Genomic DNA, 18,175 nt, shown 5'->3' with positions numbered 1-18,175 from the left:
TCAGTGCTTTCAGTTATACTGAAGAACAAAACAAAGTTGATTTAGTGTCATTTTGAGAGTTAGGTGACTTAGAGCTATGCTTCAGGAAATAGATCTCTTTCCTGCAAATGTTTAAAAGTGGTAAAGATATCTGGCAACTTCACCTGTGCTCAAATGGTGCCTAGTTCTGTATGGAATCTCAGTCCTTCTCAGTGTTGCCTTTGTGAAACTACATGCAAATCAACATTATATCTTTATTTTCTTTAGGTGTCCTTTCTGGTAACAGGAGATTCCAGAGTATGCACAGCCTTTTATTCTGGAGGCTTTTTCACTCCAAACTTGCTCTTCTACAAACACAAATTGAACGTTGGACTGAAATACAGCCTTTGTCAAATATTTTTAAATGTAAATGAACAGAGTTATTGTATATTAAAAGTTGGTGTAAGCCAATGTATAGCTGCTGTTGGAAAAACAAGCTGTCTGAAACACAACACTTGATTTGGGTTTCCAGGACAGTGAAGACTGATTGTACCACAGATGTCTATGGTTCCACTTTGTCTTTGGGGAACTGGAGATCCATTGAAAATAACTATACGGGTTTTCACTCACTTGGCAATGTAACTAAGTAACTTGCAGATTAATTATTGCCCTGGTCATTCCTGTTGATGTGGGTGCAGTGAGCTAAATGCACTTGTGCAGGAGGCTTCATTTAGATTTGGGGGGAGCTGCATAACTGGAAGGAAAGAGAAGTAGAATTTTACCATTATTTCCTCCTGTACCTTCTTATCAAACTTGATTCTTGCCCCAGAATTGGAAATTGTCTATCCACTCATTACACTAGTTCAGGATTTGTGTTCTGACTAGATCAGGGTTTTGAACACATCCAAGATATGAAAACCTTGAGCTGAGCAAAGTCAGGATGGCTCTGTGCAGAGTGATCAGTGGCAAACTCCATGCAGGGTACAAATAAATACCACTTGGTGGTATTTACCACTTGGGAGCCTCCTGCAGTGTCTGAGTTAAAAAGCAGTGTTGGGAAATAACTAGGGAAAGTTAGGGTTTGGCACAGGAGGCAGGTGGGAGGGAGAACTGGTTGTAACTTGAACCAGAAAATGATGGTTGTTAAACATGAGAGTGAAGATAAAGTTATGATTTATGAATTAAAAATATTAAAAACAATGCACAAAATACAACAGAGTAGCCATGTTTAGATGCCATGTTGTATTTGCATATTTTTGTGCCAATAAATTACATCAAAATGTAAACACTTTGCCTGTGTTCCTCTTTACTCCTAAGTCTTTCTTAGGCAGGTACAGGGATTTTTTTAAAGTTCCTGTTGCCATTGATTTGTCTTTTTGTGCATCAGTTCGGGTCGTTGGCTTTATTTCCCTTCTGACAGCAGCTGAATCAAGTCTGTCACTTGTATAAAAAACTGTGACCATGCAACCCCTAAATTCTTGTTTTCCATGAGATGTGATGTCACCTGTGTGATAAGAACATCAGTTTCCTTGGGCTCGGGGTCACAGCCACAGCTCCAGCCACAGCATGGAGTGTTGGACAGGATTCCCTGGGCTTCCCCAGCTGCTTGGGCAAATTCTGCACTCAAAAAAAAATAGGAATTGGGGAGGTGGCCACGAATTTGGGTATTGGTCCTAGCCCTTTTCTAGGCACTGGTGTGGCTATCAAGGGGACTGAGCACCACAATATAAGAAATATTAAGCTGCTAGAGAGTGTCCAGAGGGACACGAAGATAATGAAGAGGGGAAGAGGAGCCACTGAGGGCACTTGGTCTGTTCAGCCTGGAGGAGACTGAGGGAAACTCATCACAGACTACAACTGTGCAACTTGCTCCTGAGGGGAAGAGGACGGGCAGGCATTGATCTTTGTGTAAGCAGGGACAGCACCCAGGGAACGGCTGGAGCTGTGTCAGGGGAGTTTCGGGCTGGGTATCAGGGAAAGGTTCTTCCCCCACAGGAAGCACTGAACAGGCTCCGCAGGGAATGGCCACTGCCCGAGCTCCAGGAGAGTTTGGGTGGTGCAACGTGAGTGTTGGGGTGTCTGTGCAGGGTCGAGACCTGCTGTGATTCTGTGGGTCCCACAGCTGGCTGTTTGTGGGGGAAAAGGCCGAATGTGCCGCACGGAATGCCAGCGCGGCTCCCCTCAGGGCGCCATCCCCAGCGGGGCTGTCCTGCCCCGCGCCGCCGCTGGGGGCGCCGCCGCTCCCGCCGCTTCCTGCCCGCGCTGCGCTCTCGCGGCACTGCCCCATTCTCGCGAGAGCGCCGCGCACCAGCATGGCGGCTGCCGCCCGTGAGGGGAGCCCGGCGGGGCGGGCGGGCTGCTCCGGGGCGCCCGCGGATACTGAAGGAAGCAGCACCATGTCGGTCCTGCCCGGCTTCGACAGCCCCGACGCCTTTGTCAAGGTGCGGTCGCGGAGGGGCGGGGGGAGCGGGGGAGGCACTACCGCTCCCGGCGTGCCGTGTGCGCTCGGGCCATGCCGGGAGCTGTAGTTCTGTCCCGCGGGGGCCGCGTGGGGATCCCGGCCTGAGCGGGTGGCACCTGTGGGGTGTCCCCAATGCCAGAGGGAGGGTGCGGGCCCGGCCGGAGGCGGCGGAGGCCAGGAAGGTGCATCGGGGCCTGTGAGCGGCCTGGTCGGGCCCTGGCCCTGTCAGCCAGCGGGGATTCCTGGCAATGCCAAGGAGTCGTGACCCTTGTGAGGGCCTGTCGCGATGGGAATTGCCCCTGGCGTTATTAATCGCAGTGTCAGCCTCCGTGTGTTTCACCTGTGCACGATGCTGCTACCAGAGAGAGAGTGGCTGCCACGTCCCAAATAGGGGGCGTTGCAGGGATTTGGGGTGGTTTGTTAAAGTAGTGAAGTCATTACCTGCTTTCCTGCTGATTTAGAATTGTAGAATATTCTTGAGTTGGAAGGCACAAGGATCCTCGAGTCCAGCTCCTGGCCGTGCACAGACACCATTTACAATCCCACCTTGTGCCTGAGAGCACTGTCCTGGTGCTCTTGGAGCTCTGGCAGCCTTGGGGCTGTGACCATTCCCTGGGGAGCCTCTTCAGTGCCTGATCACTGCTTTCTAGGCTTTGATCATTTAAAGCTTTCTAATGACCTATGTGAAGTTACTCTCGGTGAAAAGCCCCACAGTACCACACAGCCGTTCCAACCATCCAGGCAAAGTATTTCTGTTAAAGAACATCCTGAGTAAACAGAAAGAAAATACTGATAAAATGCTGCTGCTGGTGTTCTTGCACAGTACGCTCTCGGCACAGTGGTGGCTGCAACAAAGGCTTCCAATGGGCTCCCCCAGCCAGGTGATGAGTACGATTTCTACTGCAGCTTCCCCGGCTTCCGTGCCTACTGCAGAACACAGGGGGACCGCCTGCTCCGCTGGTAAGGCTCCTTTTGCATCCCTGGGCTGCTGCTCTCAACCCAAACCACAAGGCAGCCCCCTGTTCCAGTCTGAGGTTTCTCCTTTGCCCTGAGATCACCCCAGAGGGACATGAAGTGGTTCAAACCCTGGTTCTCTCTGAAGCAGCCAAAGAGAGATTGCTGGAGATGGTTTTCTTTTTTTCCAATGATTGTTTATTGTTTCATATCTCTGGGACTTTTTGCCTGGCCAGCAGGGTCTGCTCAGCCTGGCATCCATGGTGGAATCTGCCTGGTGAAGGCAGGGCTTAGCTTATATAGTTTGTACTACGTATTACATGTTTATAAAATTTTCCCAATACAATACAATTTTATTAAATGGTCCAGCCCTGACCCCATCCAATCCAAGAGTGTCAACGTGTCACCCAACATGGATGACATGGAGAAGAAGGAGGAAAAGGTGTCCACCCCCCAAATTCTCCATCTTGGCCGCATGTCCCTTATCATAAACATTCAAAAAAACCTATTTATCTACGTTCTAACAATCTAATTTACACTTCACTAATTTTGGTAGCTTGTTTCCATTCTCTTTGTGCTGACAACTTCCCCCAGGGGTTAGAATTCAGCACCTGTGACACCAGGGTCTCACTCAGGAGTCTTTGAGACCCTTCTCAGGGGGTTTTGAGACCCCCAAGGAGGCCAGGGGTACGCCCTGTACTCCCACAGCCCCCTTCTTTGGCAGCTCCAAACTTGCTGGAAGTAAAAAGGTGGTTTATTTCACACATCGAATTTCAGCTGCTTCTCTAGCACTTGGCAGCTGGAGTGATGAGCTTTAAGAGGGCCTTTCATAGTGATTGCCATGAAGAGCTGTGCAGAGAGGAGCACCTGATACTGGACACATTCAGCTGTCCATTTTAAAAGTCATGTTTGTGAGAAGCTAATTTTAACACTTAAAGGTGCTTTTTCTATTTACTGCAATAAATAGATATCTACATCTATTGTGATACATGATATTTACATCTATGATATATATGATATCTATATATGTGATGTCTGTATGTGATGTCTATAATTTGATTTATTTGAAGTGTAGAAAGTCAAAGAGAATTGGGTGGTTTAGTGTTTAGATTGCTGACAGCTGTGCTGTTCTCTTGCAAGCATGAGCCAGGTGATGCAGTACCATGGCTGCCGGAGCTTCACGAAAGATTCCAGCAAAGTGACAGGGCTGGAAGATAAGTTTGATATGCTGGTTGACTCCAATGATGTCATTCTAGAAAGAGTGGTAAGCAAATTCCTTCTGGATGTGGTTCTTATAAAGTCTTCACTTGCCACAAGCTTTCTTTCTCGTTGCAAGAATTTTAGTGGCAGTGCTTTCACAATTAGTCACTATTTCCTCAATCTGATGTATTCTCTTTTTATTCTAAAAACCCTTCCAAATGCTAGGCCAGAGATCCCAGCAGCTAAGGTAGCTGGGCCAAAGGGAGGGAAGGTAATATGGGATGTGTGAGGAAACTAAACACAGTTTGACATAAAATCCTCACAGCCTGAGAACATGTCTGTACATTTTAGAGTGCTTCTCTGGAGAATCTCTTCCTACTCATGATGCTCAGCATACTCCATGTTTGTCTGTCTTGTGTTGCACAGAATTTGGGGGATATGGCTGTGAAGGTACCTACCTACATGACTTTCTTACTTAGTCTGACTGTGGTGATTTAACATTGTTTCACCTTGTTTTTCTGGATTTTAGGGTATTTTATTGGATGAAGCATCAGGAGTGAATAGAAACCAGCAGCCAGTCCTGCCAGCTGGGTTACAGCCCCCACAGATGATTGTTTCTAGCTGGAACCGTAAGGTGAGGCCTCCATGCTCAGTTTGGCTGTGTTAGCTCAGCTGCTGTCCCAGCCATTGCACTGCCACTTCTCCAGTGGAGTAGTTATATGTCCTCTCATGATTTTTCACACATTCTAAGTACCTCTTTCTTTTTTTCTTTTTCCTCTTCATTCAAACTTGATTTTGAAATCCTTGTGCTTTCAATTGCCATTTCAGTTTTACATGTTCAACAGCCTTTCCTGTGCTTATGAATTCAGTGTCTTGAGTCCCAACACTTTCGTTCCTGACTGGAAAAGTTACTCTATTATGAGTGTGAGGTATAACTCCTCCTCTGAATGTTGGATCAGACTGGGTAAAAGAAACTCTGAGTGTCTGATAAGTCATGTTGCTTTTACCTCTGGTTTTTTAAATAGGCAGGAGAATTCCACAAGAGAGCTCAGTCTGAAACATTCCGACTGCTTCATGCCAAGAATATTTCCCGACCACAGCTTAAGTTTCGTGAAAAGATTGACAATTCCAACACTCCCTTTGTACCTAAACTTTTTATCAAACCAAATGCTTTGAAGCCTTTGCCTGAAGGTAAGAAGGTTTGGGAGTTTTTCTGGGTAATTTGTTGCAAGTATTTGATACAAACCTGTCCTCACAGTCAAGAGAAGTCGCTGACTATTAAAACAAATAGCAGGAGATGTTGAACATTTGTAGTGATCTTGGTGACAATGTTTTTTCCATATGTATGATGTCAGGGTAGGTCAGCAAACAGCATCTTCTTGCTGATATACAGCAAATAATCTGTTCCAAACAGATAATCTGCTGCTGCTTTTTAACACCTTGAACATACAAGAGAGTCACTTTTGCATGAGAAGTCTTGACTAGTCTAGTTGGCTTTACAGATATTCTTCCAGATGGATGAGCTGCAGGAGGTGTGTTGGGAGATCTACCTTTGGTTTTGGTGCTTTATCAAAGCTGCTGGTAACATCCTGTCTCAGTAACACATTCTGCTGCTGCCAGTTCATTTGTATTCTGCACTGATGCAGTTGTGCTTTCAGTAACCAGGAATGATTGAAAAGTTTTTCTGAAGATTTTTCAATTCCCACCCAAGCTTTTGAGCAAAGCCATCTTGTGTCTTGCCTAAAAACAGCCAAGTAACTGAATTACTTCAGGTCCAAAATGACAGCAAAAGCAGCAGCACTAAATTGTTAAGATTATTGATACTTCATAAACTCTCATGGTGGGTGGAGGGGGAGATAATAGTAAGCTGAGAACATGTTATGTGGGGGACCCAGTCCAGTTATTCCATATTGGTTGTTCAGCCCTCACAAAAAGTGGACGGCAGAGAAAGGAGCGCCCTGAAGACTTGGATGTGCCAGCTGCTTTGGCAGACTTCATACATCAGCAGAGGACACAGAAAACTGAGCAAGACATGTAAGAAACTAACCTGCCAGCAGGGTGCTTGGAGTCCCCTGGGTGAACCTGTGTGGTCAGATGTGCTGGTGCTCATCATGTATAACAGTTCTGCATGTGTTTGTGTCCACACTACCTTGTGTGTGATTTGCTTTAGACCTCTGCAGTTATGTTAAACCTCTGCTTAACAAGAGACAGGACAGGGAAACTACCATAGCTCTCAAAGCCTCTGTGCTCTGTCCTCAGAAAGAGGACTGGAATTTAGTCTGTGCTTGTCTCTTCCTAATTTTCCACAGGTTTGCTCACCCTTACCAGTATGAACTGGAGCATTTTTCTCCACCAGATGGAGTTCTCAAGAAACCTGAACTCCAGGTTTGTGCCCACTTTAAACTACAGAGCAGTACATTTAGAGCCATCTTGACAAATTTCAGGTTTGAGGGGAGGTTGGGATTGGGAGTTGACAGTGAATATACCATGCCTAATTCATTTGCTCTGGCAGATGTACAGGCCCATTGAGGAAACACCCTGTCATTTTATCACCACACTGGATGAGTTGGCAGAACTAAATGAAAAGCTTATGACTTGTAAAGAATTTGCCTTGGACTTAGAGGTAATCCAATTGCCTTTTCTTTTTAAAAGTTACACATGTACTTTTAGGAGCTGAGAGGCTATTGTCTGTTCTTCTGGTGGGTGGGGTGGGGGGGTGGTTTTCTCCTGGTTTTTGTACTCCCTGACATGAAAAGACAGTTCCTGATGTGTCAGATATTATCTATAAGGTTAAATTAAACTTTGTCATTATTAGAAGTTTTCCAATGGCAGGGCTGGCTGTGCATTTCTTACTGAATTTGCTCTTCTTTCAATTGATCCTGGTTTTTTTTTATGTCATCTTAGTAACTGCAAAGAGAAAGTTTGCTCATCCAGTTATCTTTTTTCCTCAAAGAAGTCCTTGTTGCTCTTTCTTCCCTCATTTGGAATGCTGTTTGTTTTATAGTATTGTTAGTATTGTTTATATTTAATTTAAGCAATATTTATATTATTATTTATAGTATTGTTTCTGTAATGATTCCTAGCTTACATCTCTCTTCCCTGTTTTCAGCACCACTCCTACAGGAGCTTCCTTGGCTTGACATGCCTGATGCAGATTTCCACCCGAACAGAAGATTTCATTATTGATACACTGGAACTGCGCAGTGACATGAACATCCTCAATGAGACCTTCACAGACCCTGCAATTGTGAAGGTCAGCTGCCATATTCACCAGATTTCCAAAAAAAATGTTGTTTTAATTTAAGCTTTCTTAGAGCTAAAATCACACTGTGTGCTCTGTCTTGGTGACTTGATTCTGCTTTCACTGTAATTTGTTCAGGAGCCTGTTTCCTTGATGTTAATGATGAATTGCTTGCCAGATGCACTTATTTAATAGTTCTATAATTAACAGTAAAAACCAGAGGAAAGAAATCTGGTCCTAGACATGAGTATGAAAGCACAGCAAAAATAGCCTGCAGTAGAAATGTTCTTCACATGATTCCCAAATTTTTATGCTTTTTCTCAAGGTCCTTCATGGTGCTGATTCAGACGTGGAATGGCTGCAAAGAGACTTTGGTCTGTACTTGGTGAATGTGTTTGACACTCACCAAGCTGCTCGTCTCCTCAATCTTGGCAGACATTCTTTGGACCACCTGCTGAAGCTGTATTGCAATGTAGATGCTGACAAGAAGTACCAGCTGGCTGACTGGAGGATACGGTAAGAACTGACCCCTGAGCTGGGAGCATTCTCCTTGTTTGCTTTGCTAGAGCTTCTGCTTGTAGGACCCATAGGTAGAGGTTAGTCTCAAAGTGAATGAGCACAGCATTTACCTGGCTGTGCCCTAAGTTTTTGAGTGCTACATTTTCCCATATTCTTTAGAAAATTAGTTGGTTTTGGAAGGATCTGCAAAGATAAAGCAATGAAAATCTGGAAGTTCACTTTTTAGAAACAGTTCTTAATCACTGCAGAGTTATGGAGACAGTATTTGCTCTTCTCTAGTGAGTCCATAAAAACATTTAATCACTTGTGCAAGGTAGAACAGATGGTGTTGGAGCAGTGATCTTGGCTATGCAGGTGCACCCTGCACACTGCAGAAATCTCAAGTCTACTTCTGTAGCTCTGGTGAGAGAAGAGAGCATGACAAATGCCACAGCAAGCAGTTCTGCCATGTGACTTAGCTACAGAGCAGTCCTGCTCTCCAGCACATGAACAAGAATCTGAATTGCAGGGTGCACAGCATTTTACTGCTGTTGCCCAACCAGTCCTTCAGTAAGAACACAGAATTTCCTTGTTAGTTCTTGGCATGTCTCGCTTGCATTTTACCCTAATATGCTTTTTAAGAGAAAAGTGACAGTTTGGTGGGACAGCTGGAATGTTTTAGTGTAACTGTGGCTCTTTTCCAGCCCTTTGCCAGAAGAAATGACCCGGTATGCCCGTGATGACACTCACTACTTGCTCTACATCTATGACAAAATGAGGGAGTTGCTGTGGGAGAGAGGGAAGGAGCAGCCCACACAGCTGCAGGTTGTGTGGCAGCGCAGCAGGGACATCTGCCTGAAGGTAAAGCTTCACCTGGTTCTATTACCTGCATCACACTGTGGGATTAGGAGAGATTTGCCTATTCCTTGTCTTTTTCCTTTTTGTGCATCTGAAAACATCTGTGTAAACTCTGACTCAGTCATGTGCAGTCACTTTCACCAGCTAAAGTCCTTGAATTCAGATGCCTTCCTGCTCTTTTTTGAGTGCTGGTATTCCTTGGCCTCACAATGCATTCAGGTGTGTCTTTTCTAAGAGAGATGTTACATTTCTGGTTCTGCTGGATGTTCCTAGAAGTTCAAAGCCTCACAGGAGTTGCATTCTGAGATAACTATATTATGCCTGTGGAAAACACTATCTATGAAAGTAGGCTTTGTGTGATGTGGTGAAGCTTGAAGATAGTAAAGCTGCTCCTGGATTTGATGCTCCTGGATTTCCCCTAACAATGGATGAGATGTGTGTTTTTCAGGAATAGGCTCCTGCCAGTAGTTCAGGATAAAAAGCTGAAAGACACATTGTACCAGAGTGTATCCATTCCCTCCATGTCCATGTGAGGTTCTATGTCTGAGAGAGGCAAAACAAGAAAGCTCACGAGTGCTTTTTTTCCTGTCCAGAAATACATCAAGCCCCTCTTTACAGATGAATCCTACCTTGATCTCTACAGGAAGCAGAAAAAACACCTTGATACCCAGCAGCTGGCAGCATTTAGGCTGCTGTTTGCATGGAGAGACAAGATAGCACGTCAAGAGGACGAGAGCACAGGGTAGGAAGTCTTTTCTTATGGACACTGGTGTAATACTCCAGTAAAGCTCTTGGATTAGGCCCCTTCTACCCCTGAGATGAAACTACTTTGTTACCTGTAGAAATTACTGTGCTACATCAGGCTGCTTGTTACACAGAAGTTCTGTTATGTTTATTTTCTTTTTAATTGATTTCATCATCTCAGATCTTGTAGTGGGGGCAGAGATCAGTACTTTTGAAGGTGTTTTTAATTGTTTTTAACATTCTGTTACATTCATACCCCCTCTTTGTGTTGTAGGTATGTGCTGCCAAATCATATGCTGTTGAAGATTGCAGAGGAGCTGCCCAAGTAAGTTTTGTTCACACTGAAGGAGTCTTACTTGATCTTAATATCCAAGTGTGTAATTACTTCTGCAGTTGTTCCCTTCCTTCCAGCTGTCAATGCTGTTCTTCTCTATAGTTGTTCAGTTTGGAAGAGAAATAAATAGCAGTACTCCTTCAGAAGGCTCCAGACTTCTGGGATACATTACTTGGATTGTATTGCACTAATAACCACATTCCTTTGCATTGCTCTGTGTCACATGTTCCCTCTGAGATTGTGCACTTTTACAGAGCAAGAGAAGAATGAGTGCCCCCAAAACTTGTTTGGATTTTTATTGCAGTTCCTAAAGAAATGGGGAAGGCAAGGGACAGATCCTTTAAAACACCCAATTTATACAATAGTTTTCTCAAACATTTGGCACTCATCACCTAACAACCATACTTGAGAATAATAAAAATGTATCTTTAAAAGCAGGTCTACTGCTAGGATCAGCTTTCATAGGTGAATACTGAATTAAATGATGATGAGGACAGACAGACCACATAAAAGTTAAATGAGAGGAGAGCTGACCTGATAGCTTCTCCTCATCTGCACAAACCTGGTGCAGAATTTAATCACAGAGATGAATCTGAGTTGTCTTGCTCTATCACAATCAGAATAGGGTTATACCCAACTGTGCATCCTTTGAATGCAAATGCCCAACATACCAGCCATAAATGCAGCAGACTGAATTTTGCTCCTCTCTCCTTAGAGAATGCCAGGGGATCATTGCTTGCTGTAACCCTGTCCCCCCCCTTGTCCGGCAGCAGGTTAATGAATTGCATCTGCTCATTCAGCAGGCCCGGGAGATGCCCCTTGTCAAGGTAGGAGTGGCTTGTAGCACACAGGAGACCTGTCACTGGCATTCCCTGAGCCAGGCCCTGGAGCTGAAGGTGGCCTGTGATGATATCTATGCTGAAGTTTGCTTTTAGAACACTGAATGTATTGTTCTGGAGTAGAGCAGAATGATTTCTTGACTCTCTGCTGTGTAGTTGCTTACACACAGTGCAGTATCCTGGAAAACTGGAGCAGTAAATAAACAGACACTGCTTGAATAGAATGCAGTTTGTCTTATACTGTACATCACATTTGCCTGTGTGAGGAAGAACTGCATCTTAAGGAATTTGCTGGCCATGTAAATGACTCATAAATGTTTTACAGCTATGGTGAGGCCAAAAAACAACCCAGGTATAAGAAGTTCATTAGTTGAAATATATCATCAGCATGTTGATATTATTATAGCTTTCATCCTGTAGTGAAAAAAAATTATTTGTGACCAAGAACGTGGCCTTTCTTTGTGAGGTGTTTAGATGTACAGCCAAGTGCAAACACTGCAGGAGAAGAAAGTAATTTCATTAACCTGCTAGCTTGTAAGAAATGTGTTGAAAACATTGATAAGGTGGCCATCCTAAAAGAAATGGGCTTTTAAGTGACTTACCTTTCTCTCCCATTCCAGTCAGAGATTACTTCAGCAGCCAAAAAGAGAGCACCTCTCCCCAACCCTGAGGTATTGTTTGCATGTTTTTACCTCCTGTCTTAAGCCTTAAACTTGGGAAAATTTGGATCAGAATTCTACCTGCTAGTAAATTGCTTCCCTCATCCATTTTATAAGTCACTTTGCTTTAGCTTAATGATAATTTTCTGTGCCAGACTCATAATATTACCAGCTGTAAACTGATATTTTACAAACCACCATAAAGCAGCACTTCAGGTTTCATCAGCAAACACTGTGGCTGCTGGACAGTTCAATGTATGTTGGAATATATTGACTGAGCTGTAAAGAGAGAGGTTTCACATCAGTTTGTAAGGCTGGCTTGTTCTCTCTCATCATGTGTATGAAGTACAGCATCTTATTAGCTCATGGGTGTTTGCACAGGGGGCCCTTTGATGCCAGATGCAATCTGCTCTGGCACATGAGCTATAATAAGAATATTCCATCTCTGAATTTCATCCCTTTTTTGGGAATTTTCATTCAAGTGTCTCTGCAGTATGTGAAAATAATAGATTCATGGTGTATTAATGGTGTTCATCATTTGAATCTCTCTGCAGAAGCTGGAGAATGCCCTCTTTGGACCACATGACAGTTCACGAATTCCTATGGATGGTTTTCAGAATAACTCTGCCTTGGGTAATTCAGAATTAACCTAAAAGCTGTGCTAATAATGCAGTGATGGAGTTTTGACACAGGGAAAATCAGCAGTCCTAAAAAGACTTTCAGGGAAACACATGACACAAAAGAGCAGTAAAATACACAAGACTCTAATAACAATTTTGTCTCCTTTTCATGCAGACCCTGCACCAGTTTTGGAAGATGTTTGTCTCTTTTCAGACAGTGAGAAGACAATGGATATTCAAAATGGTCAGCCAGAGTCAACATGTCTCATTGCTACTACCACTGTCAGCATATTCAGTGTAAGCAGTGTGTTTGTGACAGTGTCAGTACTGAAATATTAGAAAACAGACTTAATAATCTGAGAAAAATGTGTGGAAATGTTGAAAGAAATAAGGTGGGAATGCATGGCAGTGGTTCTGATTTGACAGGCCTAAGCAAGGCAACTGGGAGAGGAGGCCAGCAAAGTTAATTCCATGTCTCTGGAGGGTCACTTCTGTCAGTGAGATTTCAGAGTGAGAAGCAGCATGGCATGGAATGGCAGTAGCCAAACCAAAAGAATATTTGTGTTAATATTTTTTCCTTTTTTTTTCTTTCTTCAAAGGAATGTGATGAAAATGAAGGAAATAAGAGGACTTTAACCACTGCACAGAGAAAAGCTCAGCTGATAATGGAGTCCTTTGAAAATCCATTTAAAATGGTAAAATCTCCCAATGGGGGGACACAAATTACCCAGGGCAGAGGATGCCCTGAGCTGGTTTTCCAGGAATATCAAAAAAGCTTGATAGAACATCAGCTGCTACTGCCTGACTGGAATCAGGGATTGTCCTTGCAAAGACACATGTGTGGACTTGGTTTCAAAGCACATTTCAATACCTCTTGGATAAAAGTCTTTCTACATAGTAAACAGACCATTCTCCATGTTTTTTAAAACTAATTATAGGTTTTTTCATCTGTCCTTTATGTGTTGGATTAGTGAACTGATTCTACTCTTGTAATGAATCAGAACAATAGAATGCTGTTATACATTTGGAGTGGTAAATTACTAGAAAATAATACAAAAAATTGTTTCTGGTATGCAGCTGACAGTTGGTCTGGGTCTTTTGGGGTTTTTTTGGTTTTGTGGGGAGGGGTTTTTAATTGTTTTTTTCTTTATTATTTCTCTTGGCAGTAGTTGTGATGACTTCTTTTTTTTCACAAGGTGTTCTATCTGTAGAATATTTCTTCAGATGAACTCACTGATTTAGGGCAAGTAGCATTTTAGCAATGAGCTAAATGTCACATGCTGTTTAAAGCAAATTTTTTTTTTTCTCTCTACAGTATCTACCTCCAGAGGAGAATTCTGCCTATGTCTCACAATCTGCAAAGTTTGACCCATCATCAAAAATTTATGAAGTAAGACTGGTGCTAAAATTTCCTACCAAGTAGTACAAGAGAAAGAAAATAGTAGTTTATTTTCCATCAGGAGCCTCAGCAATGTAGATTTTTTAATCTCCTTGGATACTTCTTGAGAAATTTAACATGTTTTTGTGACATTTGTATCCTTTGAAGACCCGGGGATTGGAGACATTCTGCTGCATAGACCCTGTCTGTCAAAGCTGGAAACTACTGAAAGTATCTGCATTTGTTTTCAAAGCTTGTTTGTAGCTTTGAACTTCTTAAACATTTGGTTTTACTTCATGTGGTCCAGCAGATCTTAATCTCTTTTACAGTCAAATTTGATCTTTTGTACTCTTAATGAAGACCAGCATGTGTTAGCAAGTTTGCCATAACACTTTAAGGAAAGTGTTTCCAGGTGATATTTTTTCATTGCAGATCAGTAATCGATGGAAGTTGATGAGTCAGGCACCAGTACAGAAGTCCAAGAATGAAACCAGTAAGAAAACAGCCCAGCAGTCAGGTACAGCCATTCTTGCCTTCCTTGGTGTGTGTGCCAGCATGCTTCCTGTAGATGATGGATTTCCTGATGAATGACATTATTTGTTAACATTTGTACTCTCCTTAGTTTGAGACTTGATCCAAGCTGCTTTGCTTGCTTTTTCTAAGCCCCTGGCTAACTTCCTCCTGCTTTTTCCAGTAATGCTTGTTTGTCTCCATAGCTGCCCTTGTCCAGACAGAGAAGGTGCAGAAAAAGGCAGCACAGGATGTTGTATCTATCCGGCAGCAAGCCATGGTATGTCCTGGAATTCCTCCTTCCAGCCAGTGCTCATGGTGACTGTTATAGTTCAGAATGAAACTCTGAGCCCTGTAACTGAAATACCTGAATGACAGTGTTTTGATGATAGTATTCCTGTGGTGCTGCCCTGGGTGTAACAACAGGCTCCTGCTGATTGTGCTGTGCACATTGTCACATCCCTCCATGTGTTCAGTGGGGAATGTTTTCCACTGATGCACCTCTGCTCTTCACTTCCTTTAAGGTTGTTCTGCTTAGGTTTTCCCAAATATGCCAGTGGGGTCACAGCAGATCTCACCTTCCCATATCCTGAAAAGACAATTTGGCTTTTCATAGAAGTCCCTTCTATGAGGAGAAAAAAAAATACAGCAGATTAGGCCCCAGGAAGAGCAGAGAGCTTTCTCCCCATGCTGTTATTGACAAAGGCAAGAGCAGTCACTGGAGCATGGCTGCATTGGGCAGTGAATTTGCCCAATGAGATGTTTCATTCTCCTTTCTTCAACTTACCCTTTTTTCTGTTCTGTGGGTTGTTTTCCTAGCAGGAGCAAGCTAATAGGAAAAGGGAGAGAGACACAAATGAAATAGGAACAGAAACAGGAGCAGAGTTGCCAACACAAGAAAAGAAACGGCAAAAAACCCCCAAGCAAGCAGAGGAGCTGGAAGCACCGAGGCAGTTCACCCCCTATGATTACAGCAATTCCAACTTCAAAGTGTTTGCAGGTAAGCTCTGAGCCCTTGCTGGAGTGCTCTACTGTGGAAAATGTTACCACCTGAGCCTTGAGAGGGCTGTGTGAGTGTGGGTGCAGATGCAATACAGACTGTTACCATGTGCTTTTACCTTACAGTGGGGAAATACTTCAAGAAATTAACTTGAGGAATGTAATATGCCTTTTCTGATTTGGAACCAGTCCTGAAACAATTGGCCAAGTGGGTTGTGGATTTGGGTTTTGTTTCTTTTCTCTTTATCTGTTTAATTGGAGCCAGGAACCAAGAGGCAAAAGGAGATTTGACTCCTTTGTAAAAAAGCACCTATTCAAAAACATCTCCTGCCTTTAAAAGATTGTTCTGGATTTTACCCTGTGGGAGACTGTAGTGGAACCTCCATATTATCAGAGGAACACTGTGGTATGCATTGTTCTTTATAGAAAATTTTAGTCACAGCTTCTCTCCTCTCTCTGTTAGGAAGCAGCAAATCAAAACAGTCCCAACAGTTTGATCCTGCCAAGCAAGCTCACACAGGCAAGGTATGGACATATCATGAAAGGAGGAACAGAATTGTGGGTGATTGTATGTAGCCAGCCAGGGGCTCTCTGGGAGGGCACATGATATTTTCTGCATCTGCAGAATATTCCCTAACAGCTGCTGAGATGCAGTTTCCATTCACAAGTTCATGCTTTGGATTATTATTTCTTCCCACTCAGGAGGAGCCTCCTTGGAGTCCCTCAGACTCTGTTCATACACTGCTCACACTATGCCTCTGTACATCACCAGGATGGCATTTGGACCATAGCAAACCAGCAAATTAAATTCTCAAAAATCACAGGCATTCCTGTGGTTCCAGAGCATGTCAGGTTGCCCGTGTACCCCTCCAAGTACTGCTGTTATGAACAGTCTCAACTCAGAGATTTTTTTACTTAGCTTATTGCTAATTGAGATTGGAAAGAAGAAAAAACCTAGAGACAGTCAAACCGAGGCTTGGTGACAACCATGTTTTGTGCTGCTTTTTTATGGATACTTAGGGAAGTCTGACCAGCATAGGGAAGTCAATGAGCAGATTTCTGTGAGATTGGAAGGATCTGGCAGCACATCAATCTCATGGAATATACTTGGGAGGAACCTCACTGTGGTGGTGTTTTGTTTGTTTGTGCAGAAATCCGCTGGAACTAACAAACTTCAACAGTCTGGAAACCGGAGCATGTCCTACCTGGCAGGCAAAGCTGAAAGGTGTGATTTTATCCTGCTCCCATCCAGCCGCAGTGTTGGCACACCCCTGCCCCAGAGCCATGGGCAGAGCTTAACTATTGTCCTCTACTGCTGTGGAGATTAACACATGTTTAATGGTAGAGGTTGCATCACAGCCTGATATCGGTTTAAAGGGGGGAAAAAAAAAGAAACAAAACTCCAACAGTTTAGGATTAATGCAATCAAAGTCAAGTCTGGGTGGAAGGTGTGAAATGCTGAGGTAAAAGTCTTAAAGTGTTAAAGAGTGGGCGTTGCTTTCTTTGATCAGAGATAGGTGGAAGTGGAAAGAACATCTGCCTACCTTGGGAGGAATAACAGCACTGGAGTGTGAACATTCTTGTTCTGAATAGATACTTAGTATTTAGCGTACAGGAATTGATTGTTGTGTGTTACTTAGTCCTAAAAGAGCAACACTACCTAAGGGCGGCATTGGAGGGAAAGGGTGCTGTTACTTATTGATAGAATCATTGTAACATGGTCAGTTTTCAATCTTGAGTGAATTTACAGCAAGAGTTGAAGTGTTTGTTTAACTCTTTTGCAGGGGTTCGACACACCACTGGCCCAAGAGATAATCTTTGTTACAGGACCTGTGGGAGTTGCTGTGGAATGAAACAATGGTTTTAAGTGTTGCCAGCCTGGGAAAGCAAATGCCAGTAATTGATCGGTTTTTGTACAGGAAAGTTTTTAAAACCATTAAATCCTTTTTTTTTTTTTCCAAAAAGGAAAAAAAAAAATCTTAATTGATGTCAGTTTTGTTATATCACACTGCTTTTTTTTTTTTTTTAATTATACTCACAGTGTTGCTTTGTTTGTAATTTTGAAAATTTATCCTGTGTCCTCAAACACAATTAGGCTAAACTTGTCACTTCTTGGAGCTGCCTGAAATGCAGAACCAGCATGTCATTGGAGTATGGGAGGAATCTCTTGGCATCTCTAAAGGTAGCACAGAAATAATAGAGATGCAGTGGATGTGACTCAATCCCCAGCAGCTCAGAGAAGAAAACGAGGCCAGAGTGTCTTTCATGCTAGACCTTGCTTACAAAACAAGGTGATACAGAAAAAGAGCATGTTTACCTCACAGTGTTTGTGTATTTTATTGGGAAGATCTATTTTAAGGAAAAAAAAAAAAAAAAAAAAAGAGAGGTATAGGAGACCAATGATTTCACCATGAAGTTCCAGAGTGAAAGTGAGAGCATTAGGCAGAGGGGAAAAATGTGGATTGGTGTTGTTGTGGTGGGGAAAGGCAGAGGGTTCTGTGCTGCAGCTGAACCTCTACAGCTAAACTGACATGTCCAAGTTTTAAACACCCACGGGGAGTTATCCTTAGGTCTTTGTAGAGAATATCAGAAACAGCATCATCAGTGTCTGATGGGCCAGTGACAGAGTTCATTCTAATGTAGACTCTGGTAGTATTGCTGTGGGGAGGTAGGGAGCATGACATTTTACCTGGGCTTTATTTTACAAAGACTGGGAAGAGGCTTGAGATTTAGTTTGTTTCCAATTTTTCTCCCTGTTTCTGGGAAATAGGGAGTGGAAAGAAGAGAGGAGGGTTTTCCTCCTTAGGTATCTTAGTGTGAACAGTGCTGACTAAAGCAGCATTGCAATGGTAGAACAGAGTCTCTTTCTGCTTATAAAGTCTGTTTGCATGGCTGAATATTGGAGAATGGTTTTGTAAAGAG

At 43.2% G+C, this 18,175-nt stretch overlaps 3 protein-coding genes across 6 annotated transcripts in view; 2 read left to right on the top strand and 1 right to left on the bottom strand.

Moving 5' to 3' along the window:
* MTOR (mechanistic target of rapamycin kinase) overlaps positions 1 to 1,244 on the top strand; it is a 62,942-nt gene extending 61,698 nt beyond the window's left edge. For all 3 annotated transcript variants that reach the window (XM_079326064.1, XM_079326062.1, XM_079326063.1), the window contains one exon: positions 247 to 1,244. In XM_079326064.1, coding sequence (XP_079182190.1) covers positions 247 to 262 — 16 coding nt within the window. In that variant the 3' untranslated portion in view covers positions 263 to 1,244. The remainder of the gene's footprint in view (positions 1 to 246) is intronic.
* The window catches only part of UBIAD1 (UbiA prenyltransferase domain containing 1), a 423,268-nt gene that overhangs the window by 68,008 nt on the left and 337,085 nt on the right, over positions 1 to 18,175 (bottom strand). The window lies entirely within an intron of this gene.
* Positions 2,170 to 17,207, top strand: EXOSC10 (exosome component 10). Of its 2 annotated transcripts, none has more exons than XM_079326011.1 (25): positions 2,170 to 2,399; positions 3,243 to 3,379; positions 4,514 to 4,637; positions 5,103 to 5,207; positions 5,599 to 5,764; positions 6,496 to 6,607; positions 6,883 to 6,958; positions 7,086 to 7,196; positions 7,683 to 7,826; positions 8,140 to 8,330; positions 9,017 to 9,173; positions 9,764 to 9,912; positions 10,189 to 10,239; positions 10,964 to 11,075; positions 11,708 to 11,758; positions 12,301 to 12,379; positions 12,542 to 12,663; positions 12,966 to 13,061; positions 13,682 to 13,756; positions 14,177 to 14,261; positions 14,461 to 14,534; positions 15,074 to 15,254; positions 15,717 to 15,778; positions 16,405 to 16,478; positions 17,038 to 17,207. In XM_079326011.1, the coding sequence occupies exons 1-25, from the start codon at positions 2,271 to 2,273 to the stop codon at positions 17,066 to 17,068; spliced, it is 2,694 nt and encodes an 897-aa protein (XP_079182137.1). In that variant the 5' UTR covers positions 2,170 to 2,270; the 3' UTR covers positions 17,069 to 17,207. The 2 variants fall into 2 exon arrangements, with proteins under 2 accessions (XP_079182137.1, XP_079182138.1); XM_079326012.1 differs by having other exon boundaries at positions 2,239 to 2,399; positions 15,077 to 15,254.

This window comes from Erithacus rubecula (genome assembly GCF_903797595.1).
Source record: "Erithacus rubecula genome assembly, chromosome: 24".
Classification (NCBI taxonomy): Eukaryota; Metazoa; Chordata; class Aves; order Passeriformes; family Muscicapidae; genus Erithacus; species Erithacus rubecula.
This window is presented reverse-complemented; position numbering and strand designations above follow the sequence as displayed.